This window comes from Porites lutea, chromosome 14 (assembly GCF_958299795.1).
Source record: "Porites lutea chromosome 14, jaPorLute2.1, whole genome shotgun sequence".
NCBI lineage: Eukaryota > Metazoa > Cnidaria > Anthozoa > Scleractinia > Poritidae > Porites > Porites lutea.
In genome coordinates, this window is record NC_133214.1 from 21,198,994 (window position 1) to 21,226,807 (window position 27,814).

General features: G+C 39.7%; 3 protein-coding genes across 3 annotated transcripts in view; all 3 read left to right on the top strand.

Annotated features, from left to right (window-relative positions):
* LOC140925217 (uncharacterized) overlaps window positions 1-2,409 on the top strand; it is a 7,180-nt gene extending 4,771 nt beyond the window's left edge. Inside the window, exons 3-5 of the mRNA XM_073375202.1 lie at window positions 49-258; window positions 538-717; window positions 1,851-2,409. Coding sequence (XP_073231303.1) covers window positions 49-258; window positions 538-717; window positions 1,851-2,024 — 564 coding nt within the window. The 3' untranslated portion in view covers window positions 2,025-2,409. The remainder of the gene's footprint in view (window positions 1-48; window positions 259-537; window positions 718-1,850) is intronic.
* Window positions 2,410-2,419: 10 nt separating this feature from the next.
* LOC140925210 (uncharacterized) lies at window positions 2,420-15,641 on the top strand. The gene is made up of 9 exons (XM_073375192.1): window positions 2,420-2,793; window positions 5,206-5,416; window positions 6,302-6,552; window positions 7,369-7,534; window positions 9,155-11,457; window positions 12,190-12,232; window positions 13,459-13,701; window positions 13,961-14,038; window positions 15,342-15,641. The coding sequence occupies exons 1-9, from the start codon at window positions 2,557-2,559 to the stop codon at window positions 15,533-15,535; spliced, it is 3,726 nt and encodes a 1,241-aa protein (XP_073231293.1). The 5' UTR covers window positions 2,420-2,556; the 3' UTR covers window positions 15,536-15,641.
* Window positions 15,642-15,988: 347 nt separating this feature from the next.
* On the top strand, window positions 15,989-27,080 carry LOC140925212 (uncharacterized). Its single transcript, XM_073375194.1, has 10 exons — window positions 15,989-16,165; window positions 16,973-17,204; window positions 17,642-17,863; window positions 18,815-19,027; window positions 19,186-19,368; window positions 19,911-20,076; window positions 20,862-21,088; window positions 22,230-22,449; window positions 22,892-23,151; window positions 23,957-27,080. The coding sequence occupies exons 1-10, from the start codon at window positions 16,125-16,127 to the stop codon at window positions 24,113-24,115; spliced, it is 1,923 nt and encodes a 640-aa protein (XP_073231295.1). The 5' UTR covers window positions 15,989-16,124; the 3' UTR covers window positions 24,116-27,080.
* The last annotated feature ends 734 nt before the right edge of the window (window positions 27,081-27,814 follow it).

Below are 27,814 nucleotides of genomic sequence, written 5' to 3' on the forward strand. Positions count from 1 at the left end.
TTTGTGTTGTTTAATTCAGAATCTGCGGTTTTTGTTTTTAATTATCAGGAGGGTGTTCAGTTCACACTGTGGGAGCTAGTGAAAATTCCTGGCGAGTACAAAGGATTGGTGATGGGGACAGATGGTGCTAAACTTCGAGAAATAAGCGCCCAGACAGGAGCAAAAGTCATTCACAGCTACAAGGATGGGGAAGTTTACATAAAGTTAGGAAATCACGATCAAAGGAAGAACGCAAGAGCACTAATTGGCAACGCAGTGGTAGGAACACTTTCAATGGTTTGCCTTCTAGTACACTAGAATGAGTTACATGTAAAGTTAAGTTGCAGGAATTAAGCATGTACATTAAACCCAGTTTCACGGCACATTTTCAGATAATTCATGTCTACTGAACCCAGTGATCAAGAATACTATCCCAGGAAACTAAAGTGAAGTGATTTAATCTCATCGGGTTTCAATATCTCCTTTTACAGAAGATAATAGAACTATTTTAGTAGAAGTAGCTCCTTCTTTGACTCCCAAATGTGTATATTGTTTTAGTCTGCTGGCAAAATGAGGGGCATTGAACGTGATTCTAACAAAGTCAGCCGTTACATCGATGGCTTCAATCTTCCCGGCAACAAAGTGAAGCTGAAACAAGTGCAAAATAAAGAAGAGGGTACCACCGTGATATCGCATTCACAATTCCGACTTAAACCAGCCCAAGTTTATGAAACACAGGTAAGGCCAGTATATTTGACTAAGTGAGGTGAAGGCGGGGGGGGGGGATTCTAATTCGTTGTGAGATCTTTGCACCTGAGATATCGTCATCAGTGCCTTTGCCTGTGCTCTCGGCTTCTCTTACTAACTTTGTTTCACGATATTTGAGTGTATCGACTCGTGCAACTGTAGGGAAGAATAGAGAACCATTGATATTTTTTTTAACTATGAACCCAATAATGGAGAAGTTAGGTCATTAACATGCTATGACCATTAGGGTTAGGGTTAGGTTGCATACCTGCCACCAACTCTCGTAGAATATAATGGAAACATGTAGGTCCAACCAATTAATTATATTGGAAGCCTTTTTAAATACAGGCATACACCGTATAGGCTAAGAGGCGAGGGCTTGAATTTGGAGTTACCTAACTTTAATCTTAAATTTAAGAAGAACTCTTTCACTTATTCATTAGCTAAGTTATGGAACAGTTTGCCTTCTCAAGTGCGTCTTTCAAGAGATGCTAATGACTTCAGAAGTAAATTGCACGACTGTAGCTTTTTAGAGCGCGTCTTATAGTGCACGATTGTAGCCTTTAACTGTCTTAGAACGAGAATTATAGTTTTTAGTATGTGACTTTTTAGTCGGTTTTAGCTTTTTATATTTTATGTTTTTATTACCAAGTTTTTTATATGTATATATTTATTGAGTTGTTTTTAAAATTGAATAATATTATATAGCTGTAGTTATTATAGATTTTATTTATACACGTTCGTATTTTGAACGAGTTTTTTAGCTCTTTGACGAAACGTGTTAAAATAAATGATTGATTGATTGATTGATTAATTACAAAAGGCATAATTAGCATTAACAACTTATGCGCAGGTACATATCACAGTAGATACGAAATTCAAATAAACTCAAGAATTTCATCGGAAAAGTCATGTTAAGTCCAGGAGTGGCTAGTTGTTGAATTATCTGCAATTGTAATCTGCTTTGAAAGATATATTTGATGGTTATGGTGGCCTCATCACTACTAATCCTAGACGAGTATCGTGTTCTTTAAGGCGCACTGAAGGAAGTTTACTAGACAGTGCTCACGGTTGTTTCATGTGATGAGTTTAGCGATTTCGAATCTTAATATTATTTTTATCAGGAATCGTCCAACTCTCAGAGCTATAGCTACTTAGACTACAAGCGACTACTCATGAAAGATGTCTTGATGACTTTGAAGAAGATCAATCACTCATTAGGAGCCGAGAAACCAAAGGCCGATATGTGGTGCCACTTTGGAAGGTTCAATATCCGTGTCCATCGTGAAGGTATATAGTCAGTTTGACTCGTCCCCAGTCAACTCTTTTGTTTCTTTATTAAATGTTAACAAGGGAAGCGGGTGGAATATGCGCGAGAGGAAGATGGATCCTTTTCCCTCTCTCCTTCTTGTCCCCTTCGCGGAGACGCTGTAATAGTCCGCGACCGCCCCGTGACCGCTTACAAATGATAAGAGAAGACTAGCGAAGAGTCAGTACTGACTGCATTTTTGTGAAAAACCGGTATGTGCGTAAACAGGGTTTCCATTTAATTCCGGACGCGACACAAAACTTAAAAGTCCTAGTCCTTGAGGAGCTGGTTATCAAATATAGAGAAGACTGCGGTGATATCTTATCCCAAACATATCTCGCGCGCTTTTGCTGTCATTATTAGAAATTTTCCTTGCTGAAACCGGATTTAATTTGTTTTCTTAAATTGTATTTTGTTCCCTTGTTTGCTTAATTTTCTGTCTTGTGTTTAATACTGCTCTTGATAGATCTTATAATAAATTTGTAAACAAACGAACAAAATTTTTTTCCTTGTTAACAAAAATGCTAATATTCTTAGAGAAAGTTGAAGGAAGAGAATGGACCATTGACGAGGTGATTGGAAAGTTTCAGTCAACATCTGTGGGACAGTTTTGGAAACTGGCGTTTATAGAAGGAGTGGAACTTACCGAAAGAATCTTTAAAGGAAAATATAAGGAAAGATCTGTCGAGGATGTTCCATATTTTGCAAGATACGATATGACAATCATAACACCATGTTTTCATCAAGTCCGATGTAAGGTAATACTAAGAGGGTAAAACATTAACTCAAGTTGTTACAAGACTTTTAAGGGACGGACCATTAGAAAAGTGATGGGGGGGGGGGGTTGCACGAATTTTTTTTTTCGCTCACTGCTTGTGGAGGAATTTTTTTTTCAGGTGAACTCCTCTGCACGACTTTTTTTTCAGACAAATATTGCTTTTTTTGAACAGTGAAATTCATTATCTATGTTTTCGGCTTTATAAATTATTCTACACTCACAACAGATCAAAGGATACAGGCCACTTTAATGCAAAATCTTTTCGAAAATGTACACTCAGTGAGAGAGGGGGAAGCAACTTGGAGTGGACGGCTTCCCTGTGCATTTTTTCAGTCCCTGCCCTCCGGAATTCCTCTCCCACAGCCCATCATAATGATGCCATACTCCATTCACCAATGAAAACCATACTTTGTGGTTCTTAATTTTTGTTAAAAGTACCGGTGGCAGTGTTGCTGTTTATGTCGTTGACAGTTAAAGTTTTAACACTTACTACTACGTGTGAATACTTTTTTTCATTGTATTATAGAATTCTTATTCAAGGCGGCAAGACCCATCCTCTAATTTTTATTGTGGGCACAAATAATTAATTTTTATAGATTATTTACAAAGCTACCATAATATTTATTTATTACAAATTTTATTTTATTAATTTTATTATAATACAGTATACAGTGTGTGTTGTAGGTACATTAGCTGCAATTTAAAACAAAAACAAAGTTCTAATTGTCTCCTTTCAATAAGAAGAAAGTGATTTTTCTTTATTCATATTGTCCTTGGTAATATTGTTGATTTCTGAAAATCAGACTTTCTGAAAGAAACTCAGACCTTTTGAAAAAGTCACAATTGACCTTCCTTCTGCATGAATTTTTTTTCTTTACCTTCTTCTTTGAATGAATTTTTTTTCTTGGAATTTTCCCTTGCATGAATTTTTTTTTGTTTTTTTCCCCACCCCCCCCCCATCACTTTTCTAATGCTCCGTCCCTAATGGGGAGTATTCTAATCTGTAAACAGTTAATTAATATTTGTTTTCAAACTGAAAGTGCCATTCTTCCCAGAAAATGTCTTCTATAAAGCTTTCTCTTTCCTTTGTCTTCCTGGCCTTAGAATTGCTCTCTGTTACTCCAGGACGTTGTGTACCACAAAAATCACGTAGCCAATTTCACTACTTATCTTCTCTATAAACCGTTCGTGTACTAATAAAAAGGAGCGATTGTATATTGTCGGTTTAACAAGCTTATGGACTGAGTAAAAAACGTCGTGAAAGAAAATTTCTTTACAGTTATATCTGTTTTTTCTACAGACAAACACTGAAATTAAATGATAGTAATAATAATAATAATAATAATAATATGCTCTAATAATAGTTTATTTCACTGTACTTATAAAAAGCTGCACACAAAACTTCTGTAAAATATTCTTAAAAAGAAAACTTCAATATCGATACAAAATTCCGGCAAAACCCCTTTGCAATTAAAATTTCAAGAAATCACAAGTCAAAAGTCCCAGTGGATGACATAAACATCAATAATACGGATAAGTTTCTGATCCATGAGGCGAGATATGAATCTATTGCTGTTTATTTTCTGTAACAATTTCCCGATAAAAAGACGTAACTTAAGATTAAGAGATCAATAAAAAAAAACATTTAAAAGTAAGGAAACACATCAATAGTCCTATTGGATGGCTCCTCCAATGACTTCGACGTCAATATCAACATTTTATCTTAATGTCACATGGCACTCTTCCTGTCCTAGAGCCTCTAAGACAAACTAACGCAGAACCCAAGAGTGCGAATGAGTTTCTGGTTCTGATCCGTGAGATTGGTTTTGGCATACTGCTCCCCTTTTTTGATGGAAATTAGCTGTGCTAAACGGCTATGATGCATCAAGCACTCCTTTCCCATTAATAATAATAATAATAATAATAATAATAATAATAGTAATAATCATAATCATAATCATAATTAAAACATCAAGAAAGTATCAGAGAGAGCTACTATGACAGAGATTCAAAAGATCTGCATGCTGGGATCTGCGCGAATCGTCAGAAAGGTGCTCAGTGTATGAACAGAATGATTGACTTGAGTGACTGACGCTCTAGGTGCATGGTTTGCGCCCGGCAGATGCACAAAAAGAACACCAGCAAAGACTGTGATAAAAGAGATAATAATAATAATAATAATAATAATAATAATAATAATAATAATAATAATAATAATAATAATAATAGTAGATAGAGACCAAAATATAACGTGACTGCCGCTTATATACCTGTTTGGTTTCAAATATAACCCTCTACCTTGCAGATAAACAAGTTATTTCATTACAAGCTTGAAAACAACGGTCTCCTAAAGAATCTGATGTAGTTTTTAACACATTTGTCTATCATGCAGGTATGGGTTTCGAACTATAAAGTCAAGAGTGGGTTGGAAAGCGTTCCTAGTGACCTTAAAAACCGTCTGGAGGAGATTTATTTTGAAGATGAAGCAACACGTTTACGGTGCAAAGGATGGTTGGTTCTAAAATCCGTAAAGCATTTACAGGCAGACATTATGTTCCCTGGTTGTGAATTTGACTGTAGATTCACCATTCGCGCTCGAACAGGTGAGAGGGAACGCTCAATTATTTCTAACATAATCTTAAGGGGAAACACGTAAGAACCGTAATAGGAACATAAAGGGCACCTTGGGGTATGCTTAAGGAGTGAGCCAAATGTACAGAGGACGAAGTAATGAATTTACCTTGAAAGGTTATCCTTTTCGACGAAATCGTTAAACGCATATAATGGAAAAAATTAGTTTATCATGATGGTATCAAGGCCACTACTGGCATCGCCCACTTTCACGTAGTTCCTAAGTAGCAGTTAAATCGCAAACACTACACAATCGTTGTACATGTATATCTGCAAATTACCGACGATCAGACAAATTACCGCTATAGTCTCTATAAATGTTGGTTAAGAGTAGTAATTTCATGACTACTTACGACAGCAAAAATACTTTGGTTCCGTTGTTAATAGTTGTATAACGCTATCCACAGAATGAAGAACCGTTGTCCAACGGTTACGTTTGAGAAAGACCCTTTGCATAATCCGCTGAGAGATTTTTTTTTTATATAACCATCCGTTTTTCAAACAGTTGGGACCAACGTTTTTGCTTGTACATTTTGTTTTCCCATTTCAGACCACATGATGGTATCCCAGAGAGCTGTTCCTTTCAAATGTGCTATACATATGTATGTATATGCATATGTATGCATAATTTATGAAAAGACAAAACCCAAAACTCCCTTGAGAAAATCACATGGAAACATACTAGCTAAAAAGGTCCATTAGGATTGGCCCGTTCTGATTAAGTCTTCGTCATTAGCCGCAATAAAAACACCCTTGATTCTTATTTATCCTCAAGAAAAGGTTAGGGCCAGTTTTCATCTATCCATTTACTTATGCCCTTTTAGAAATGTAAGTCGCTTATATTTATCTTTCCACAGATAACGCCCTGACCACAGACCCTGCACCAGAAGAGGAAGTTCGAAAGGTTCTTTTACAATATCTGTCTGGACTGACTTTGAGCCAAGACGATGCTTTTGGAATGTGTCTTCCAGCGAAAGAGCTACCAGAAGGTTTTAGTGTTATACACAGGCGGTGGTCACGCAGAACCGAGTACACCTCGGATCAAGGATTCCTAATCATCCTCTCCAAGGAACTAACCTGGAATTTGGGAGGAGACACCAGAGAATCGGTATTTTAAGTTAATATCGGATAATTATAGTCAACTGGAGAGGGAAATATAAATTGCCCATCCTACCACTCTCGCGATTTAAATCCTTTGATTGATGGAACTTCAACGGACTTCTACCAACGCGAAAGTTTGCCTATTTCAAAGGCATTTGATCCTAATTTTGATTCTTTGTGACCAGTAAATACAGATGTCTCTCTTTGTGCTAAGTTCAAAATAGAAAACCTGAATCAACTTTACGTTCTTAAAACAGTTAGATTACACATGCCAGTAGTGGGAGAACCCAGTGAAGGACAAAAGGCATTGAAAATCTAGACGCAATTATAGCGGCATAGTAGAGGCCACTGAAGGACCCTTTTTAGATCATCCCAAATACTAATAAAGACTGGTTAACTCATGCACAACCGCCCCATAAAATCCAGTAACTGCGGCGTAATAAACGCTGGTACTATCTGAGATACTGCTCGGACATCGCGGAACATAAACAACCGGAAACTGAAAGTAGGCGGTGGCATATGTGAATCAGGCTGAACAAATGAAACCGTGTGAAAATGAAATGATCGGCAGCATGTCACGAGCGTGGGACAAAGAAAAAACCTAAGTCCCTGACAGGATTCGAACCTATGACCTCCCAAACACCTGGCGGGCGCTCTATCCACTCGAGCTACGGAGAACTCATGGAGAGCGAAGCCATATACTAGGTTCATATTTAACATGCGTCCTGCATACTGCTAGGATCAGCGATGATGTCCATGTCTTACTATGTATTGAAAGAATGAAGTTGTGTGGTGAAAGAACAAAATTGTGTTTTTTTTGTAGACTGATGTACATCTACACTGCGAGGAGTGGGATTTGGCACTAAGTAGAGGAGTGCCGTGGGAACCAGAGGCCATAGTAAGGAAGCTACCTGAGTTTCTAGAGTTCGTTATGGAAGTGCAAGGGCATGTCTTCTATGAAATGAACATGGTTGAACTGAGAAAAACAAGTACGTTAACTCTATCAAACACATTAGTCAAAACTTAGTACATTAACAAGTGACAAATTAGCCTGCGAGCAAGCTCTCCTATTTGGGCGAGTGAAGCGAGTCTCGCGAGAACGCGCGAGCGAGCGGCGAAGCCGCGAGGGGCCGGCGAAAGGAGAGCTTGCAACCATCCCTTACAAATTTTCATTTGTACTTCGCCCAGACGAAGGGAAATACCATTGGCTGAAAAATGACGTTCCGGAAATCAAAGTTGATTGATAACAGGCTAAGCTGGCACCCGCTTCGTCTGTGTGTCAAATTTGGTTCTCGGGGGATCAGATTGGTACCGAGAACTTGTTTCAGCCCTCAAAGCAGACGGGCTCGTTTGATGTAATTCTCGTAAAGAGAATATTGCGAGCCGAGGATAAGTCGGATCGAGTTTGTAGTTCTTGTGGAAGGAAAATGAAAACCCTTCATCACTGAGTTGTATTCGTTTGTGTCAAGCACCTTGTTTAGTTCTGAAAACCGGGAGAGTGAAAGTGAAGAGTGATTCAAGCGCTGTTTTCCAACATCGGTTTCTTCGCCCGGTTGAATTCTACTGGGTAGAAAAATTCAGACACATGTACTTGACAGTGTAACTGTGTAGCGTGACCGTAAAGAAGGAAAAGAGAAAGAGTTGGAAGCAACTGGAGTAAAGCTTAAGAGAACCAAGTGCAGGAAAACGCTATTCTCCAGTTCCAGACGGACAAATATATGATGTTTTTGTTGGTGATTGCGATGGGGAGTAGTCTTCTACACTGCAGTAGGAATGACTTTTCAAAAGTAAACGAAACGAGAATCAAATTAGTGAGTTCTTATCCGAGCGGACACGTTGAAGTTCGATGTCCCCGTGGAAAGAAGACATATAAAAACATTGCTTTGATGCTGTTGCGAAAGCGATTTATAAATAAATAAATAATTCTACGCGTCCTCGCCTGTCGGTTGTCACTTTTCTAATCTGCGGCACGTTTGCGGTGACAGTTTTCACGCTTTGTGGAGTCCCGGGGTTTCCGGGGTGGAAATGAAAATTTATGAGAGATGGTTGCAAGCTCTCCTTTCCTCGGCCCCCTCGCTCGCGCGTTCTCGCGAGGCTCACTTCGCTTACCCAAATAGGAGAGCTTGCTTGCAGGCTAGTGACAAATTGAATGTTGAGTTCAAGTTCAAACAACATCGTCTTTTCCGCCTCTTCCTTATCACCATCTAATTGACCACAAGACGAGAGTATTTGTGTCTGGTAAAGAGACCTTAACAAATCACCACTAGTATCTAACAGATTAACTTACCTAGTCCCTGTTCGGCGTTTTACCAGTCGCTATCGGTCAATTCACTTCGGTGACATATGCGAGGCGAACGGGCGGCAAACGGCCTTACATTTTCGCATAGACCACGTGACCCGAAACGCTTTGGCCCCGCGGAATAATAAGGCCTTGGGAACAGATTACCTACTATATACCTCGAGTATTTATCGTGATACTAAGCTAGTGAATGTGCAAGTTAGCCTTGGCCTTGTTGGAGTTGTAATATACGATGAGGAATTCGTGTTTTTGTCTTTTAAACGTATAAATAATCTGGTAAATTCAGTGAAATATTTTTTCTGTCCCTTAGCTCCACCGGAGATTCTTGCAAGGGGTCCATCTGCTTTGGAAGCCTATAAAAAAGCCCTTGAAGGTGGGAAGACTTCAGTTAAGAGGGTTCCAATAATGCTTATTGGACAAGATCGGGCAGGAAAAACAAGCTTAAAGAAGTCGTTGAAAGGGATTTGTTTCGACCCAAATGAAGACAGCACTGTTGGAATAGAGGTCGATCCTTCGTATTTCAGTGTATCCACTGAGACATGGAAGACAGGAGAGAAAACTCAGGACGAGGATTTGGACACAATGATTTCCTTTGACTACCACATGGCTTTGACTATGACGGAACAAATTGTGGCTAGTTTAAAGGAGACAGGAAAAAACACAGAGATTGCGACGAATGCAGAGGAAAGTCAGGATAGCATTGATATAGAAACAAATGACGTACCACGAGAACACCATTATGCCGAGCAGCCAACAAGTTCTGAGCATATTCAAACATCCGAAAATACAGCACCCACCCCTAGGCAAAATATATCACATGTATCTCATCCAACAGAAAAAAAAAATGAAGACCTTAACTTCCCATCCTCAGCTGTTCCTGAAGAGGTAGCAACTGTAGCTGAATCATTTCTGCGGGGTGATCTGAATGATGGGAGAGAAGACATCTACTCAACGTTTTGGGATTTTGCTGGACAATCCGTTTACTATGTGACCCACCCACTTTTCCTCACCAGAAGAGCAATTTATTGCTTAGTGTACGATCTCAGCTTAAATCCAGAAGGCATAGCCAAGCCTGTTGTAAAGCAAGGTGTTTACAAAGAAGTCCTAGAAAATTGCGGTCTCAAAACTAATTTGGATTATCTTGATTTCTGGATGATGTCTGTGGCCTCACTCACAAGCTGTGAAAGTGATGCTAGCCCTCAATCAGACCATCTACCAGAAACGCTGCCACCCGTCTTCTTAGTGTGCACTCATGCAGACACACCTTACGATGGTCGTAATCCAAAAAAAGTAGCCCACGAGATCTTTGGGTTTCTGAAGAACAAGCCATATGGTGGCCACCTGCATGACGTGTTCGTCGTGGACAACACAAGCCTGAAGGTCAATAACTCCGAATGCCCAGAAATTGTACGTCTGCGGCAGGAGGTGCTTGCTGTCGCTAAAATTCTACCTCACATAGACGAAGTCATTCCAGTCAAGTGGCTGAAATTCGAGAAGGTCCTTAAACTAGCGAAGGAAAAGGGATACAAATGCATCACGTTGGAGACCGCTAGAGTTCTTGGACGAAACGCTTGTAACATTGTTGATGACGGCCAGTTTAACACTTTAATGGACTATTTACATGATTTGAGAAGCATAATTCATTTTAAAGACACTGAAGAATTGAACAAAATGGTAGTCTTGAATCCGCGGTGGTTAATTGACGTTTTCAAAAAGGTGATAACTATCAAACCTCATGACGCTAGAGAAAACAACTACTTGAAGCTTTGGTGTAAGCTGGAACGGGACGGAATTCTGGATGAGAAACTTCTAGAACATGTATGGGGTCGCTTGTTTAACAAAAAAGAAACGTGCGACAGTCTTATCGAAATAATGAATAAATTTTGCTTGCTATGCCCTTGGCCATCAGATCCTTTAAACGGCAAGAGCTACCTAGTACCTTCCATGTTAAAGTTGCCCCCACCGGCGAAAATGTCTCAGTTGATTGCCTCCGCAAAGTTTCCGTCTCTTTTTATCAAATTCGAGAATGGTCAAGTCCCTCTAGGTTTTTTCCCGCGTCTGGTAATTCAGTTCTTCCAATGGGGCAAAGAAAAACTGTGGAAACCAGGGAATCCTCATTTGTTTCGTAATTTTGCCAGGTTTTTTACCATTAGAGATGATTACTCGGTTATTTTGATTTGCCACTCTTCAACAGTCGAAATTGTAGTTCACGGAGGAAATTGTAGCCTTGGATCGGCTGAGAGTGTGTCGTCGCAGCTATCACAGTCCGAAGACTTGCACCCTGAAGACACTGCTGGGTTAACCTGTTGTCGAGCTGTGAGTGAGCAGTTGGGATTGATGCTTGAGTGCATGCGCAATGAGTTCTTCTGGTTAAGAAGTATGAAGTATGAAATGACTGTCACCTGTACAGTCTGCTGCAAGCGAGGAGCTGTTGAATACTGTCAGGCTCATAACATACAATACTGCAAAGAAGAGCAGTGCCTTCACTTCCTGACACTTGCCGAGTTGTTCCGCTCCAAAAAAGACCTGGTTTGCTCCAGATCAGCCTTCGCCAATAATTCCAGTATTCAGGTGATGCAGTTCGCTCCGTGGTTTCCCTCAGAAGAGCAGTATGTAAGTAACTTTAAGATACAGGGGAACCCTATCTTCATTTTCTGGGTGACCCTATTACGCATAATCATCAAATGACCATTAGAGACATACGGTATAAGTTTTATCGATACTAAGTCTATTGCATAGAGTTACATAGCAACGAAGCAGTACGTGCGCAGATCGGCGAGGTTGACTCTTTATAAAAGCGTTTAACTCGGGCCACATAACATTGTTGAGGTTGAGCTACACCAAGACGCGGCTTCCTCTCACTGCTGTTTGTCCAAGTGGCCCTTACCAAGTATGGCTCGTGCCCATACTTAAGTTAAAAGTGTCTGTTGTCCCTATTTGCCGGCTTAAACAACTGTCTGTAGGGCGGTAGTCCTCCTCCTTTGGCAGTAAAAGTGTAATTCTACTGTTGTCTTGGTAGAGAAGGTTTTGAGAAACCTTAACACGGCTAAGGATAGAATTGACAACGCAGAGTGACCGTTGCCATCAAGTGGTCGTGCGAATTCATGTGCTATCGTTTCTTGACATTGCATTACAGTCCACATAAACAGCAAATATATAATTATATATGATTCAAGAAAATTGTTTCTCATCAACGTTCAGTTTCAGCAGGCTACTAATTTTTGCCAGCATACTGGGCAACGTAGAATTCGGGGACGTCAACTTTATACTTAAGAGGGCAAAAGTGTCGTTTTGATGGTTTTGAAGCACAGAAAGCAATGAATTTCTCTCATAAATCTCCAACAGGTACACTGCGGACCTGATGAAAGGCTTGTGTGGAATGATGAAGGTAGGTCTATACGAACAACAATTGTGCTTTAATAAAAGGATAGTTTAAGGTAGTAATCCAAAAAATGAAATCTTACTAATTTAACCGCATGCAAAAGGGAAAAAATGAAGAGGACCTCGTCCAAGTTACCCTTCCAACTGGAAATTTGATATTTCACGTTAAAGATTCCTTTTTCGAGTCTGAGAATAGTAAACCTAGAATAAAGAAAGATATTGTTTTCTCAAGAATTAAATTACCAAAAGGCTTTACAAAATGCTGCTCCCATCACAGGACATTTTCATGGTAAAACAACGGCATGACAATTTACATTTCCGGTAGGAATCCTCTTGGTATAGGTAACCAGCGCAATATATTGTTGATTAGCAATCACGTGTCTGAATACACGTTATGAAAACGAAAGCATAAGCTTCTTGCATGAGCGTGTTCAAATCGATTCGTTTCCCATGAAAATTCAATTCAATTCAATTCTTTCACACTACATAAGATATTTACACAAGCGTACGTAGGGAAAATAAAGTAGCTGATAAATAATAATCAACTAAAAGACATTAAGTTCATTTGTGTACAGTGTCCAAAGTTGCAAGAGCTTTCTTGTTGGACACCGTCATGTTCAGATAATCGGCAGCAGTAAAGAGAGGAAATAAAATCTCAGATAATACCAGTGATAGAACATATAAGCAAGGTCAGATTTGGTTGGTTAGAAGATAGGACTTCCATTCTTTCTTTAACTTATGATATGGCAGACACTTGAGACCAGGCGGTAAAGTCTCCTAGATTTTTGGAGCGGAGAATTTAAAGGTTGTCTTACCTAAGTTGGTGGATACTCTTGGCCTAAAATAATTCAGATTACTGACAAATCTTGTATTATTATTGTGTATACGCGATGCTGGAGTTAGGACATCAAGGAAAATATCTGGAATGCTATCAGTTTCATTTCTCATTCTATGTATAAGGCAACATATTTTTAATTTATATATATTATCTAAAACGCACATGTGCAGGGTATTAGTGTGAACGGAAGGCCTAAACACATCGAAATGTATGCGTTTTCAAACGAAAATGCATTAGTGTGAACAGAGCCTTATAAGACCGTCGATGGGCCTTCCTACTTCATATTGTTCAGCAAAGAGCTGAAGCATCCACCGATAAATACATGCATCTTAGTATCATAGATACTTAAACCTCACTACCTATATAACCTTCTTTAATCGCATTCCGTTTCGTAGGAAATGGAGAGAAATCGGTGGCTCTTCCTGAGGATGTTTTGAAGTCACTTATGTCGAGATCTTGTAATTCCAAGGAAGTTGTTTTCCAGTTTAAAGAAGCCCTTCAGCTGGATGAGTCCGCTCTGAAAAAGCCAGATATCCAGACCAAACGGAAGATTCGTTGTTTGGCTAGGCAGGCTAAATGCTCAGACAGGTCCGATGTTATCAAGCAGTTAAGAGACATAACACCTGCAGGAACAACGGGTGAGTCTAGGGTTTGCCTCGTTTATAAATCACTGAGGAAAAAGGCACTGTAACCAAATATGTTTTCGAACTTTGGCGTCAAGATCTGTATGAAGTAACAATTAATTAAATTACTTCTGTGGAAGCTTGTAGAGTAATAGGCCACCGAGATACTTTTACCAATTATTTGTCGTTTGACCTTTCCTCAAATCTCTTATTTATCTTAACCCCCAGTGCACCAGGATATGTCGTAATGTTAAATGTGCTTGTTTGCCATTAGGTCCTTTGATGAAAGACAGTCTTGACGTGCGAAAAATTCCTCATTCAGTGGCAAGAAAGCTTACCATCGCCTTGTGTGGTATGACCAAAATTCAATGTTTTTACTGATTCACCTACTCACTCAGTGTGAATTGAAATTTAAATATCCTAATATATATCTGTTGGACTGATATGCCTCCTCATTTCAAATATGACAATATAAGGTCCAGCAAATGAGAACTGGGGCGGCCTTCTTTTAGGTCGATTAACCAAGGGATCAGAATACAATTTCCGGATTAATTTTTCTCTCATGGCCTATGAAGAGTTTATGTTTTTTTTAAGGCATCGGTGAAAGTGTTTGGTATACATACATGCATGCATATGATCAGGAGCCATAATCGCATGTATAACCGCAAGCGCGGGGTCCTCGCGGTTCCATCGAGATAGATATATTATTGTGCTATTTTTACAACGAACTGCGCCACCCTCAACGCCTCAAACTCGTGCGCGAACTCGCAAATTTGTGCGGCTCTCGTGTGGAATTTCAGGGGATGCGGGGCGATCATCTTGCAGCTTTTTTAAGGGCTCTCTGAACCTTCTTAGTGCTTCATATCTCGATATACAATACATTCACAATGGAAGAATGAGCCAATGTTATATAAAATGTTTATCGCAAAAACCTCGAGAAGATGTAATTAGCCAGCAGTAAGAAAAAAGGTAAGCAAGCCAAAAGAGAACAATGTGGTATCCTAAAAACAAAAAAAATAAATAAATAAAAGCAAAAACGAAAAAAAAATCATCAACAAAGAAAAAAAGATCTTAGTCGAGAATCGTACCTGGACCATCTACACGTTCGGCTCTTAGACCACTGCGCCACGCTATCAAGGATAATGTTAATGGGAAAATTCTTGTATCGTGAATTGAAAGATATATTTGAAGAAAATTAGCCATAATTTTTGTTGTTGTTGTTGTTAACTTTCTGCCCTCCTTTTCCCCGCATTTTTTTTTTGTTTCGTCCGAACGGGATATTCATCGCACGACATCTCCCACATTTTTTTTGTCACTTTCCGTCTTTGTCAAAAACACTCACTACGGTGATTAACATCAACAAAATCGCATTCACAGTCCGTATATTCAGGTCTTGCCTCAAACTCAGACAGAAATGGAATTTACTCATCTCTTACGTTGGTAATTTCCGACGCCATTTTGTTTGTGTATCATTTGCACATAGCCCTCGCAAAAATGCGCGCGCGTGTCACCCGAGACGGCGTAATTTGTGCTAAAAATAGCCCATTTTGCATTAATGGAAGAGGTATCCAGTTAGGGTCTCCTATCCCGATTATGGCTCCTGATATGACGGATTTTTCTAATTTGACAGAGCCCTTATATTTTTTGTGTTGCAGGAGGAGACGAGTGGAAGCTGGTTGCTGAGAGACTGGGTTTAGATCAAGAAAAAATTCGTTTTCTTGACAACCGCACCCTGAACCCAGCTGATGCTCTAATTGGTTATATGGCAAATCAGCGTCATTTGACTGTAGCAGATCTTTATAAAGTTTTGTGTGATTGTGAGCTTCCTGTTATAGCCGACACATTGTAAAGAAAAGTAAAAGAGGAGTTGCGTCTTGTGGTTGAGAAAAGGTGTTCCTCATTTCCTCAGCATTTGGGTCTCTAGTTTAGAGGCTAAAGCAAGTGCACAAAGCAAAAGATAATTACATGTATGATTAGATAAGATCTTCCATTTTAATAAAAACAAAAACAAACATTTTGTAGAGTTTTAACTGAATTAGCATCCACTCAAATGAACGAAATTTTAACTATGCTGTTCTTCAGAATTTTGATAATTGGTAAAAACAGTTTCTTTTATGAAGGCCGAGAAAAGCATACGTTTTACGCGAACGTCTGAAAGTGTATAATTTTCTTGCTTTCACACACACAAACAAATGTTTTCGGGGGGAGAGGGAGGAGTGAGGTGCTCAGCGACTGAAACGGACATGCGTTGTTTTAAATGAGGAAACAGATCTAGAAGTGTCTCCGAGGGACTGGTGACAAGCTTTTTCCCGGAAGTACTTCCGGTATTGTGTTCGTTGATCGAACATTTGCTAAGATTTTATCAGAATCGAACCATAAATGAAATAATTTCACAGAAGGTAAAATGTGATATCTGAAAGGATTTACTGTGGTAAGGCATGGGGAGCCGTGGACAGCGATCGAACGGTGGAAGAGGAGGGTAAGGCTTTTAAAAGCTGATACCAAATTTCAGGATTCATATGCATTGAGCTTACTTTTCAGTATTTATTAGATCTAACCCTTTCTATGACAGACTGACAAAATAGCCTCGATTTTTTCTCATCAAAGTACTATCCAGACCTATTTCAACGACTACTTGATCTGAAAAGATGTCTCTGAAACAGTCTGCAGTCATCGTTACACTCCCGAATAGACTTACACTGAATATAAATATGAAACAACGATGTCAACAAAGTGCAGTTTTGATTAAAAGTAAGCTCTTAAAGCGTATAGCTGAAGCATTGAAATGCCGAGTAATAATTTCTAGGAAAAAACTTTTTTTATGACGGCTTCAATCAGAGCTGGACACTCAAGCGCATATCTAAAATTAGTTTATTCTTGTCGAGGCACAAATAAAACCTTAAACCATCAATCCTGTCTACAACTTTATTACAACTTTGCTAATTTTTTGTAAGTTTGCACATTAAAAGCTTTATCTGTCTGCAGATAGCGCTGTTATTGCGGCAAAGTTCTCTCTCTTCAGTATACACCGTAACTGAATGACTGGTCTTCAATATACTATAGATGAATATAAATTACAAGAATGACTCGAGTTGACTCGGTCATTACCGTTTAGGTCACCTAGCGTAATTGAGGTGTCGATTGCTGATATTTCCTTAAATATTGGTTGGGTTGAAAACACAACTGTAAGCCGGTAGATGAAAGGGTCTTGATGGCAGTTGATCTCTCAGTCTGACAAAAGGCTGCACTGAGGTCAGTGATGATCATGACTTCTCATCCTTCACAGAGTAGCTTACAATCGTCTCCAACAAAATGGAGCGGCAACAAAGGGTGAATTTGTGACCGTCCCAAATGATCTGAAAGGTTACGTCATCGGGAAGGATGGGTGTACTATTAAAGAGATCATGAAGTCATCAGGCGCGAAGATCACATCACCGCGAAGGCAGGACGATGGGTTTTTAGTCAAAGGTGATGCTGGACAAAGAGAATATGCTAAGAGGCTTATATTAGAGAAAGTGGTAAGTGCAATGTGTAATGATAACATAGTAAGAATATTATTTCTGTGTCAAATAGATTGACCATTTCCTTTCATTGCGAAAATAAAAATTGAGTATGATTTATCAAATCACAAGATCAGTACAAGTCTAGAAATCAGTATTATATAAAAGACAGAGATAACGAAACTCTGGATCCACTTCGTTAAAAGTCGTCATAAAAAAACAAAGTTAAAAACCAGCTATTTACAGGACAAATGGAAGGATGCAGATTTACAACTTAGACTGACTGAAGCAAAACATTTCGCTTTTTGTGAAGTGCAATATTGATCATTAATCTTTCAATTGTCAGCTTCTCTTTGAACGTTATGGATTAGCACTGTGCAGAAATATCATACTTCCGGGTTTAATAGGGTAGACGTGAGGACGCAAAACAATTACCTTCGTACTTTCCTCTACAGCACCAATTACAGATCAAGAAATCAGAGATAGCTCAGACTTTTGAATTGGTCCAAATTCCAAGTGAATGCAAAGGCTTTGTGATAGGTAAAAGAGGAGAGAATCTCAGACAGATAAGCAGTCAAACAGGAGCAGATTTGATACGTAAAGATGGTAATGTGTACCTGGCCAGCGGAACAGAAGAACAAAGACAACATGCTAAACAATGTATCAGAGAAATAGTGGTGAGTTGTAACATCAGGCCTTAATGGACCTCTTTGGCTTGTGTTTTGCTTTCCCAATAGAGTTCCTAGTGTTTTCATAAATTATGCGTAGATATACACGTGGATGAGACGAAATTTGAAAGAAACATTCCTCTAGAGTATTATCAAATGACCTGTATTGGAACAAAAAAACATGCAAGCTAAAGAGATCTTTTGTTGAGACCGGCGAGAACACAAACCAGAGAACAGAGATTGGTGAGAACACAGTCACCCCATGCATGTAAGGTAATCGGCATTCCGGAATCCAAAACATATGCGCTTGTGGAATTGGGAATCCTAGGCTTTGAAATCCGTAACCCAGCTCAAGGAATCCGGAATCCATGTTCTACTGAGGAGGAGTCCGGAATCCAGTAACTGGAATCCGCAATCCACAAGGTGGAATCCAGAATCCAAGACTGTCCCTGATTACCTTACATGGGGCGAGTGAACTGTCAGCTAAAATTGTCTTTTACGGCAAACATCCGGCCCTGATTACATGAGACCGGTGGGAACCCGAAACCAGTAAGACGTAAGATCACTCTCACTGCTAATACTTGCTTCTGCCATTGTAGATAAGGGTCTCTGCCAGACTAGTTTCATGTAAGAAGACCCATCTAAAGTTGTACCGGTCTTGTAAGTTCCTCAATGCCGCCGTTCAAGGTACTTGCTTTTATCGTTCAGATTCGTCCCGGTGTAGTTTTATACTTCCCGAGTTTATGAGGGTTTAATGCCTTTAAAAACGTACCGTTCCTTTGACTTATCATGGGAGAGAAAAATCATCAATCTGCGAATACGTACGTACAAGCTGTTAGGATTAGCCCACTGACTTAACGACTATTTATACATATGGGTACATTTAAGCTTTGCAGAAAGTATTTAAAATAACACTCATAAACAGTTTACGCTTTAATTTGTTCTCTGGCACAAATGCAGAGGAGAAAATCGGAAGAAAACGCTCCCCCCGGAGAATTAGTAGACATTCCACGCGAATTCAAGGGATTAGTCATGGGCTCAGGGGGATACAACCTCAATTTCATCAGCACGAAGACAGGAGCAAAACTGATTCGCAAAGATCGTGAAGTGTACATAGTCAGTGGCACCGACAAACAGAAGGAACAGGCCAGACTGCACATTAAAGCAGCAATAGTAAGTACATTGGAATACCTTAATTACGCTTATTTAGAAAAATTTATATCTCGGGCAAGTAGTTAGAGGTGAACTCAGGCCTTCAATCTATTCACACCATAGAAGATAGCAGCTAGTAAAACAGTTTGCAAGAAACAGCGCTCAAAATTTGTCTCTAGGCTGGAGCAATAATCAGAGGTTTAGAAAACGAATTCGTCAAGCCCTGTGTCTACATTGATGACTGGAATCTCCCTGAGGATTGTGAAGTTAAACTGAAGAGCTTGGCGAAAAAGGATCGTACGGTACATCCAGGTTGGGACACTCAGTACAGGCTTATACCGTCTGATCACGATGGGCCACAGGTTTGCAAGCATTTTTTGTGTTACTTTGCCATGCGTTGTTAATATCACATTTTAGCTAAGTTTCCCAGTCTAAACTATTTTTTGTGTACTGCACGTATGTAAGTTGTCATTTCTTAAAGGAGTACAAGGAGTTACATTCATCCTAGCTTTTCTCTCTCTCTGTTTTTAATCCTTTTTATTACAATTACTGTACTAAAAAAGATAAAACAGCCAGCCTTTTCGATGGCAAGCTGCAGAATCCAGTGCGGTTGTAAGGCTAGAAAACCAGTCCATTTAACGTTGTACTATAGCCTCCACACATCTAATTTTGCTACTGCCCACTTGTCCAACAGATCAGTACACGGAGGCGGCTTACTTACTTTCCTACCTAATATTTTACATATATACATTTCACAATCTACTTTAAATAAGGTGATTTTTCTTTTACATAGGGTCGCTGTTACTCTTTTACAAATCGTCCTTATAACCTTTTTTATCATTGTTATGTCCATCACTTAATTTATTGCCATTAAATTGTAATAAATAAAACTTGTCCTGTTTAGGTGTCCTCCAATTCTAGTACTGTCGACCCACCCTATTTGTCCCAGCTTATGGTGGACGCTTTGGAGTCTCTTCAAAACATAAAGCAGCAAATGAAGACAAAAGAATATCCTAAGGCCGATATGTGGTGTCACTTTGGGACAGCTAACATCCGGGGACCTGACGAAGGTACCGCTTTGTTTCAGTCATCCCTACAACACATGCACGCAGACTCGTGAAAATGAGACATGTCTCAAATGCACCTTCCAATTAAGTGTATGTACCGATAAAGCCATACATTGAATTAAAATTGACTAACGTGAAGTGAGATCAGTAGCGCGGATCAAATTTTCTGGTCTAAAGAGACGTTATAGCACGCGACTGAAAATTCAGACACCTCCTAAGTGCTTGGTAAAAGTTATTTGATGTTTAAAATCAGAAACGATTCAAAGTCAGCGGCGCAGCAAGGAATTTTCTAGAGGTACGCACAATTTTCCAAATCCGCCTGCTCCACCTGATTCGCCTTCTCCCCCACCCGCTAACTCCCCCTCAAGATCCAAAATTATTTCCAGGTGCCTTGACTTTAGATGAGGTCTTGGTGTCCCAAACTTATCCTGCATAGCAGAAGTTGAAACTTTTTGCGATGTAAACACTTCCTTGTGTCCTTATAACTTTGCATAACTCCTGGCCATGTGAGTGAGGGGCGCTGCACACAGATCACTCTTTAAAATAATTATCTTACATTCATTTGCGTTTTTATTACGTTTTTAAAACTTGTTTATTTCACTTTTCTTCTGACCCTCAACTTTTCCAGTTACGCACGTGCGTACCGTGCGTACAGGTAGCTACGCCCCTGCAGGTTGTATTTGCTTGCAAAGTTATACAAAGAAATTTCACGTTAACCAAACAAACAACTCATGGTTACTGAATCTGCAGTCCTACAGTCACGTCGACGTACTTTTTTATTTTGTCAGAGGAAGCTGAGGAAGGAGAGTGGACTATCAAAGAGGTAGTAGAGAGGTTTCAGTCAGACAACGAGAGAAGTCCATGGAGAACTTCACTCAAGGGAGGAGTTGATCTGGATGAAAAAACCTGGAAAGGAATCAGTTCCCGCGAAAGCACTACGAACGGAAACATGGATTATGTGGCAAGATATGACTTGACTTTTTTAATGCCACTTGGAAATGAAATACGATTCAAGGTAAGGGCTCCAGTTGATTGAACATAACATTCGTCCAAAAAATAAATTGTAATTTGTAATTTGTTTACCCACGGATCACTAAGGAGTTCATAAGAACTCGCTGAAACGTGTCCGTGCGTTCGAGATCGAATTGGAATTTGAAAGTGTTAGTTTTTAAGGAGACGGGAAAACCGGAGTACCCGGAGAAAAACCTCTCGGAGCAAGGGAGAGAACCAACAACAAACTCAACCCACATATCATATCGTATCTTCTAATTATTGCTTGATGCATGCAGCATGTCAGTGGATGCGTTTGAAATCCTTCTTTTGACGTAATTCTTACGACACCATCCAACAGTGTTGGATGGATCTTGGATGAATGTCGTCTTTATCAGGCGAATGTTAGATCTAACTATCAATCACGTGTTGATCATCGTACACCACGTGATCATCATTCTTGAATGATGTTGGGACAACTTGTTTGATACATCAAATTGCACCCTAGGCTCGAACCACAGACTTTCACCATTCCCATTCAATATTCGGCGACTAAGGGATACCAACTTAGTTTATCTTAGTTTGACAAGGGCCACGAGGCCATGCATGTTGTACTCTGTCCACTGATTGTATAACTATACTAGGTTTTGACATTTGATAATTCGGATCTACTTATTTACTGACCCATAGTCCAATTAGGACCAGATCCTTGCAGATAAAACCTCTGCCAGGACAACGGAAGAGATCTTGGGCTTTAATCGCCCATCTAGAGGAACGGAAACAGAATGATTCGAAAACTTGTTTGGTGAGAATTAGTGCCTAGGGGAATTTCTGACATTTTGCCAGCAATGATTTCCTCTGTGAACATCCCGTGCCTTTTTGCTTCTACCGGGTTACTAAGATCGCTCTTAATACCAGAAAAAGACCTTCAATCCAAAAACAAACCTGAAGAAAGGTGTAAGGTTTGTATGTAGTGGAACGTGCACTTAGCTTAATTTACAGGCACTCCACTCGAATAACAAAGAAATAATTTGAATATAACGAAATAGGATTAAAAATGCCAACTGGCAGAAGGCAACCAGTTGGTCATATACAAGCGTGACCGAGGATTTTTGTCGCTGGATACTCGGTCATGCTACCTCCCTAAGCCTTGCTCTTCTTCACAGGTATGGATCACAAGGAGCAACACTCGTAAAAAGTTAGAAGACATTCCAATTCCTTTTAATGATGTGAAGAACATCCTGGACGAAATACACTTTGAAGACGAGTTTACGCGATCACGGTGTCGAGGATGGCTGGTACTTCCATCTAGAAAATATCTGCAGGCAGATATTTTGTTTCCTGGTTGTGAGTTTGACTGCAGGCTCACTATTCGTGGGCGGATGGGTATGACTTGAATTGAAACATTTAAAAAAGGTGGCTAAAATAATCGTAATAATCAGAAACATATGAGACTTTTAGTGGAATCGTTATTTGATGGTTTTAGTGGAATCGTTAATTGCTGGTTTTAGTGGAATCGTTATTACATGACATTTGAGTGGTTAAAATTACTTTGAATATTTATTGAGAGTACAGTTTAGCTGTCGTTAGCTATTGTATAACGAGAGGGAAACCTATGTCGTAGCCACCCTTTGTCCCGACAATAATGTGCAGGTTACCGTACCAGCATGGCGGACAAACAACCCGACCTCAAGAATAGACTAACAAACACGAGACTTGGCCAAGAATCGAATCCGCAACCTTATACACGCTGTCCAGATGACCCTTTTCACGGTGTGTTGGTAATTACCATAAGTTGAACATTACTGTATTTTTTTTCTATCCTTAGATAGCGCACTAATTGCAGATTATGTACCTGATAGAGAGTCAAGACAAGCATTATCAGAATACTTGTGTAGACTGACTTTAAAAGATGAAAATGGTTTTGAAATCTGCCTCCCAGAGGGGGGTACGCCTGAAGGATTTCACTTAATCCACAATCGCCGTTCTGAAAGATCTCGTTACGAAATCTGTCCAGGATTTACAGTTACTTTTTCCAAGGAGAGCTCTTGGCCTAGCGATCTTTCAATGGAGGAGCCAAGGGAATTGGTATAAATTTAAGAGCATATTTTCAACATGTATTTCGAACTTTGGTCAACTCTCTCAGAAGGACACCAAGTGAACGAAGAAGGGCAGGGACCAACTCGAATGGTCCGTTTTAGGGAGGTGTCTGTCTGATAAAGATACCCGTTCAGATTGCCTGCACCACAGACGAAACTTAACTCTAGTTTAGTCCGTCTGCGAAACGTCGCCGAAATCCTTGTTCTGGGTCCCCAACTGTGTACCTGGATTTGATAACGTGCCATGATTGGCCTGTTAAAAAAGTCTTAGTCCATTTGCCAATCAGGATGAACGGAAATTCGAAACACACTTCCGGTAATTCGTTGAGACCATTGGGGGCACAGAACGAGGATTTCGGCGCTGCTTCGCAGACGATACTAACTGAGGTTAAATTACCTCTGCGATACAGGCTACTGTTCAGAAAGAGTTGACCGTACTTCACGCATTAAGAGGATGGACCAGATCTTTAAGGCTCTGTAAAAAAGGTTCACCTTGCTTAGAGATTCGTAGTGCTTACTCTATCACTCATGATCCCTCATCGCCACTTTTATTGTAAAAAAAAAAAAACAGATTTGTAGATGACAGTAACAACACATACATGGACGCACACATATACCCTAGGTTTACTTCACTACCGGTACCTACGTCCCCTACTAAATAGAGAACCATCGAACCAGAACTTTCCAACGGCGTTAAGTTGTCCATTGATTTTGTTAGTAGGGTCGTGGTATATTCTTCTTTGCTCGTTGTTACAATCTATTAACCTATTTTTTTTCCCTTAACTTTCTTGCAGACCGATCTTCATCTGCACTGCAGAGAGTGGGACGAGTTGCTCAATAGCGGAGAATGGGAACCTGAACAAATAACTGCGAAACTTCCACAGTTTTTCCGGTTTGTAAAGGACGTACAACGTTTTGTTCTTCGAGAAATGCGGACAAAAACTGATCAATAGGGAGCTGTAAGGACACGGGAAGGCCATTTTGCATGCGAAAGGTTAATTGTGTGCGCCTTTAAAACTTGTAATTCGTGCGACATGTAGCATTAGTTGTAATGCAGTGTAACTTGTTCAAACACGAAACACTGAGGACTTAGAACTCCTTCGTGCGTTCCAGATCGTGCTGGTATCTTAAGAAGGGGGCGGAGGAACCAGAGTGCTCAGAGAAAAATCTTCCAGACAAAGGACGAGAGCCAAGAACGAACTCAACCTAACACATGACGACAACACTTGGACTCGAACTCGGGCCACGTTGGTGGGCTCACAACTCTTATTCTTCACCCAGGCTGAACCTCATGAGGTTATTGTTGTTAACGCAATTGAATATTCAACGGGGTTTGAAAGTCCAATCATGTAACTCACGACCTTGACTTTGGAAATAGCTTTTACTCTAATAAGCACTGAGCAAACAAACAACTTAATTTGATTAATTACTGAGGTTAAGAAGAGTATCTGTAGGGCATACGTTCTGACGACCCTAAGGCACACCTACTATTTGTTACATAACGACTTCAAGCCCGTGAACAAAATTTTGAAGTGCATGTCACTTCTTAAATAGTGAACTTTTGCAATGAAAATTCAAAGAAAATTTGTTTTCCTCAACTGTAGTATGTTAAAAAATATTTGCCTATGTTTGTCTCAAACAAGCTTTAAACCTTAGAGAAAGAGAAGCTACAGCCGGTTAGTTTCTGCTCGTGAAGTAGTGCCACGTGATCCGCACACAACGTTGCATATGTTGGGAGTATTATATTGGTAGTCAGTCCACACGCGCAACAGTTGTTATTTGTGCATTGTCAATCACAGCTGGTCGGAACAACTATCCTTGCCGGTCTTTTGTGTGCAGTATTTAAGATAACTGAATTCTATGGGTTCCTTGGCCAATAATCTTGATTACTTTGAATCCATGCTGAAGGTATCCACATTTTGTCGTGAACTGGCAAAAATAAAGGAGAGTTAGAAATGGAAAAGAAGCGTTTAGTACGAAGAGCATCAGCACCAGTTGTAGGAGCTCGACCAAGAAGGCCAAGCTTGCAGCCGAGTCTATTCCCTGGTCCAGCTGAATTGAAAGTCGCCTGGGAATCTCTGCCCATTTTACCTTCCAACTGCAGTCAAGAATTTTCAAGGTGTGCCAGTGAGTTCACACCGCATCGCAGCAACTCATCAAATAATGAAATCAAGCTACCTTGTATAGAAGGACGAATCAAGAGGAATGTTGAAGAAGGGGAAAGAAAAATGAACACGTCTAGTAAGACGAAGCTTACTGAGCGAACCGTGAATCTGCCCGAAAACAGGCGTCTGACAGCAAAGCTTCACAACACTTACCAACGACGCAACTCCACGCCGTCTCAGTTTCTGTGGAGAAACGACCGTCCTGAGGAACAGTCAAAAGCACTGCGAGAGTTCATCAAAAATGCAGAGGATAACTTTGAGAGTACCAAAGAAAAGGCGGTCGTAATACTTAACTGGTTGTCGACGCAATCACTTACTACCCAATGAATTAAACCGACAGGGCAATAGCAATGTTTTCAAAACATTTAGTACCCTTTTTAGCCCTTTCACTGCCAGAGTGTTTGATGGAATTTGTGAGGTGGCTCTAACTTTTGAGTCTTAGGACGAAATCCTATGATGCGACCATTCAAATGAAAGCCCTCTGCCTGAACTTACACATGGTACTATTTGTTTTTCAAAATTTTACAAAATGAAATTTGGAAATCTGGTCGAAATTTGCCTTTGGCTACATTTGACAGTGAAAGGGTTAGCTTGGCATTATGTATCATCAGTGAACGATCACTTATTACCATCTCTAGAACAACAACTCTGACGTCATGTCGCGAAAAAAAAAAATCGAATATTAGGCGGATGAGATCCAAAATTGGCCAACAGGGCAGCACCTAGTCACAGATAACCAGTGAATATACTCTGGAAACAGGATGGTCAGAGATAGATAATATTACGTAGTTTTCGTGTCTTTTTTTAGAGAAGGGCAGAAAGTTTTTATTTAATTAGGGGTGTGACCGTTTAAGGGCATGTAATGTTCCAAATAGCTTCAATTATGTGCGAAGCCAGAACGGTAATAAGGGAACAATGTATCTGTCGCTAAAACGACTCAGTGTAAGCCAAAGTCAAAGAATTTTTTAAGTTGACAAATTACAATTCAATCCATGATAAACAAAATGAGACCTAATTCTGCAAATACGCAAATTGTTTTTAACTGGATGAGTTCATACCTTCGGATAAGCGCATATTTCGAAATACCCCGTGCTCATAACAGCATGGACAACGGTTTTTTCGGCTTAAGTTGTTTTACATATTTAGGTGGACAAACATGTCAAAAAATACCTCAGTCTGCAATAGCAGCTAAGTTATGAAGTTTTAATAACTCGATTAACGTTTAAGATGAGCGGGAGGCAAAACATTTAAATATATGGATGCCACAGCTTAATGCATCCGTAAAGTCACTCTAAGAAGTAAATTAATTCTCATTACCCTAAATAACAGAAATTACGCGACTGGAGTACAGCTACAGTGGCAAAGGGACTGGTTTAGTTTTTTTCGTAATCATGTTTAGTAACGTAAGGTAGGAGAAGAAGGTATTAAAAGCCTTTTTCAGAGATACGTTTCATAAGCTGCGATTTAAATAATTTCATGTTATTTCCCCCAGTCTCAACACAAACTGGTAGATTTTTGTATTCAAAAGCCACTTAACGGTCATTTAGGCAGGCGAAGCAATAAAGTGCCAGCCTCTTTACACATGGCAGAGTTAGGTATGCAGTGTTAATAACGACTACGACTTATCAAAACATTTCGTGTTGGAGACATTTGACAACAACATGTTACGAAGTGTGAAAGCCTCAGGGGGTAATAAGGAAGCAATTTTTAGATGCATTAAAAAAACTAATTAAAAGTATCAGAATAGCAGCAAGGCTTTTGTTACTAATTTTTGGTTGTTAAAAGGCTTAAGGGGGATAAAGAGAGAAAATTATTTAAAAAGTCCATTTCACCTGATACTAAGTTTTGGTTCTTCTGTTTGTTTGTTTTATTAGTTACATTACGGCTTAAAGATATTGGAAAGGCCACCAGGGTTTAAATGTTGAGTAAATTAAATGTCAGAGGCAAGGGGCGATTGACAAAGAAGGTCACCGTAGAGCAGACAAGCGTAAAACCCCTTGGGCAACAGACCTGCTCCCTACCATCTTTACTGTATATGTTGCTGTTCAATTTATCCTTGCTTGAAATTTTATTTTCCTTTGTTTCAAACTCATTATCATACATGACCAGACCTAAAAACAAAGGGAAATTTTTTACCCTAGCGATAAAATTGAACTGCAACATATATACTGCAAAGTATGATATGCACTGTTACTTCACCAAGGGCACAAGTTTCAGTATCTCGTTGTTGCTTTTACTTAATTGTACCCATAAGTGACTCCAATGTGCAGCCCCATGCGACACAACTACAACAGCGACGGCAGCAAAAACGTCACTCTTAAAATAAAGTGCATTTAGGTTCCTTTAAATTTACATTAAATCGCCCAGTCGGTCAAACAGGCGAATTTTCATGGGGTTGTATTTTAAGGAGGCATATCAAAGTTTACTTATTTTTATTGTTTAGTCGCCCTCTATGAAACCTCACACTGTGAAGTTTCACGTTGTAGT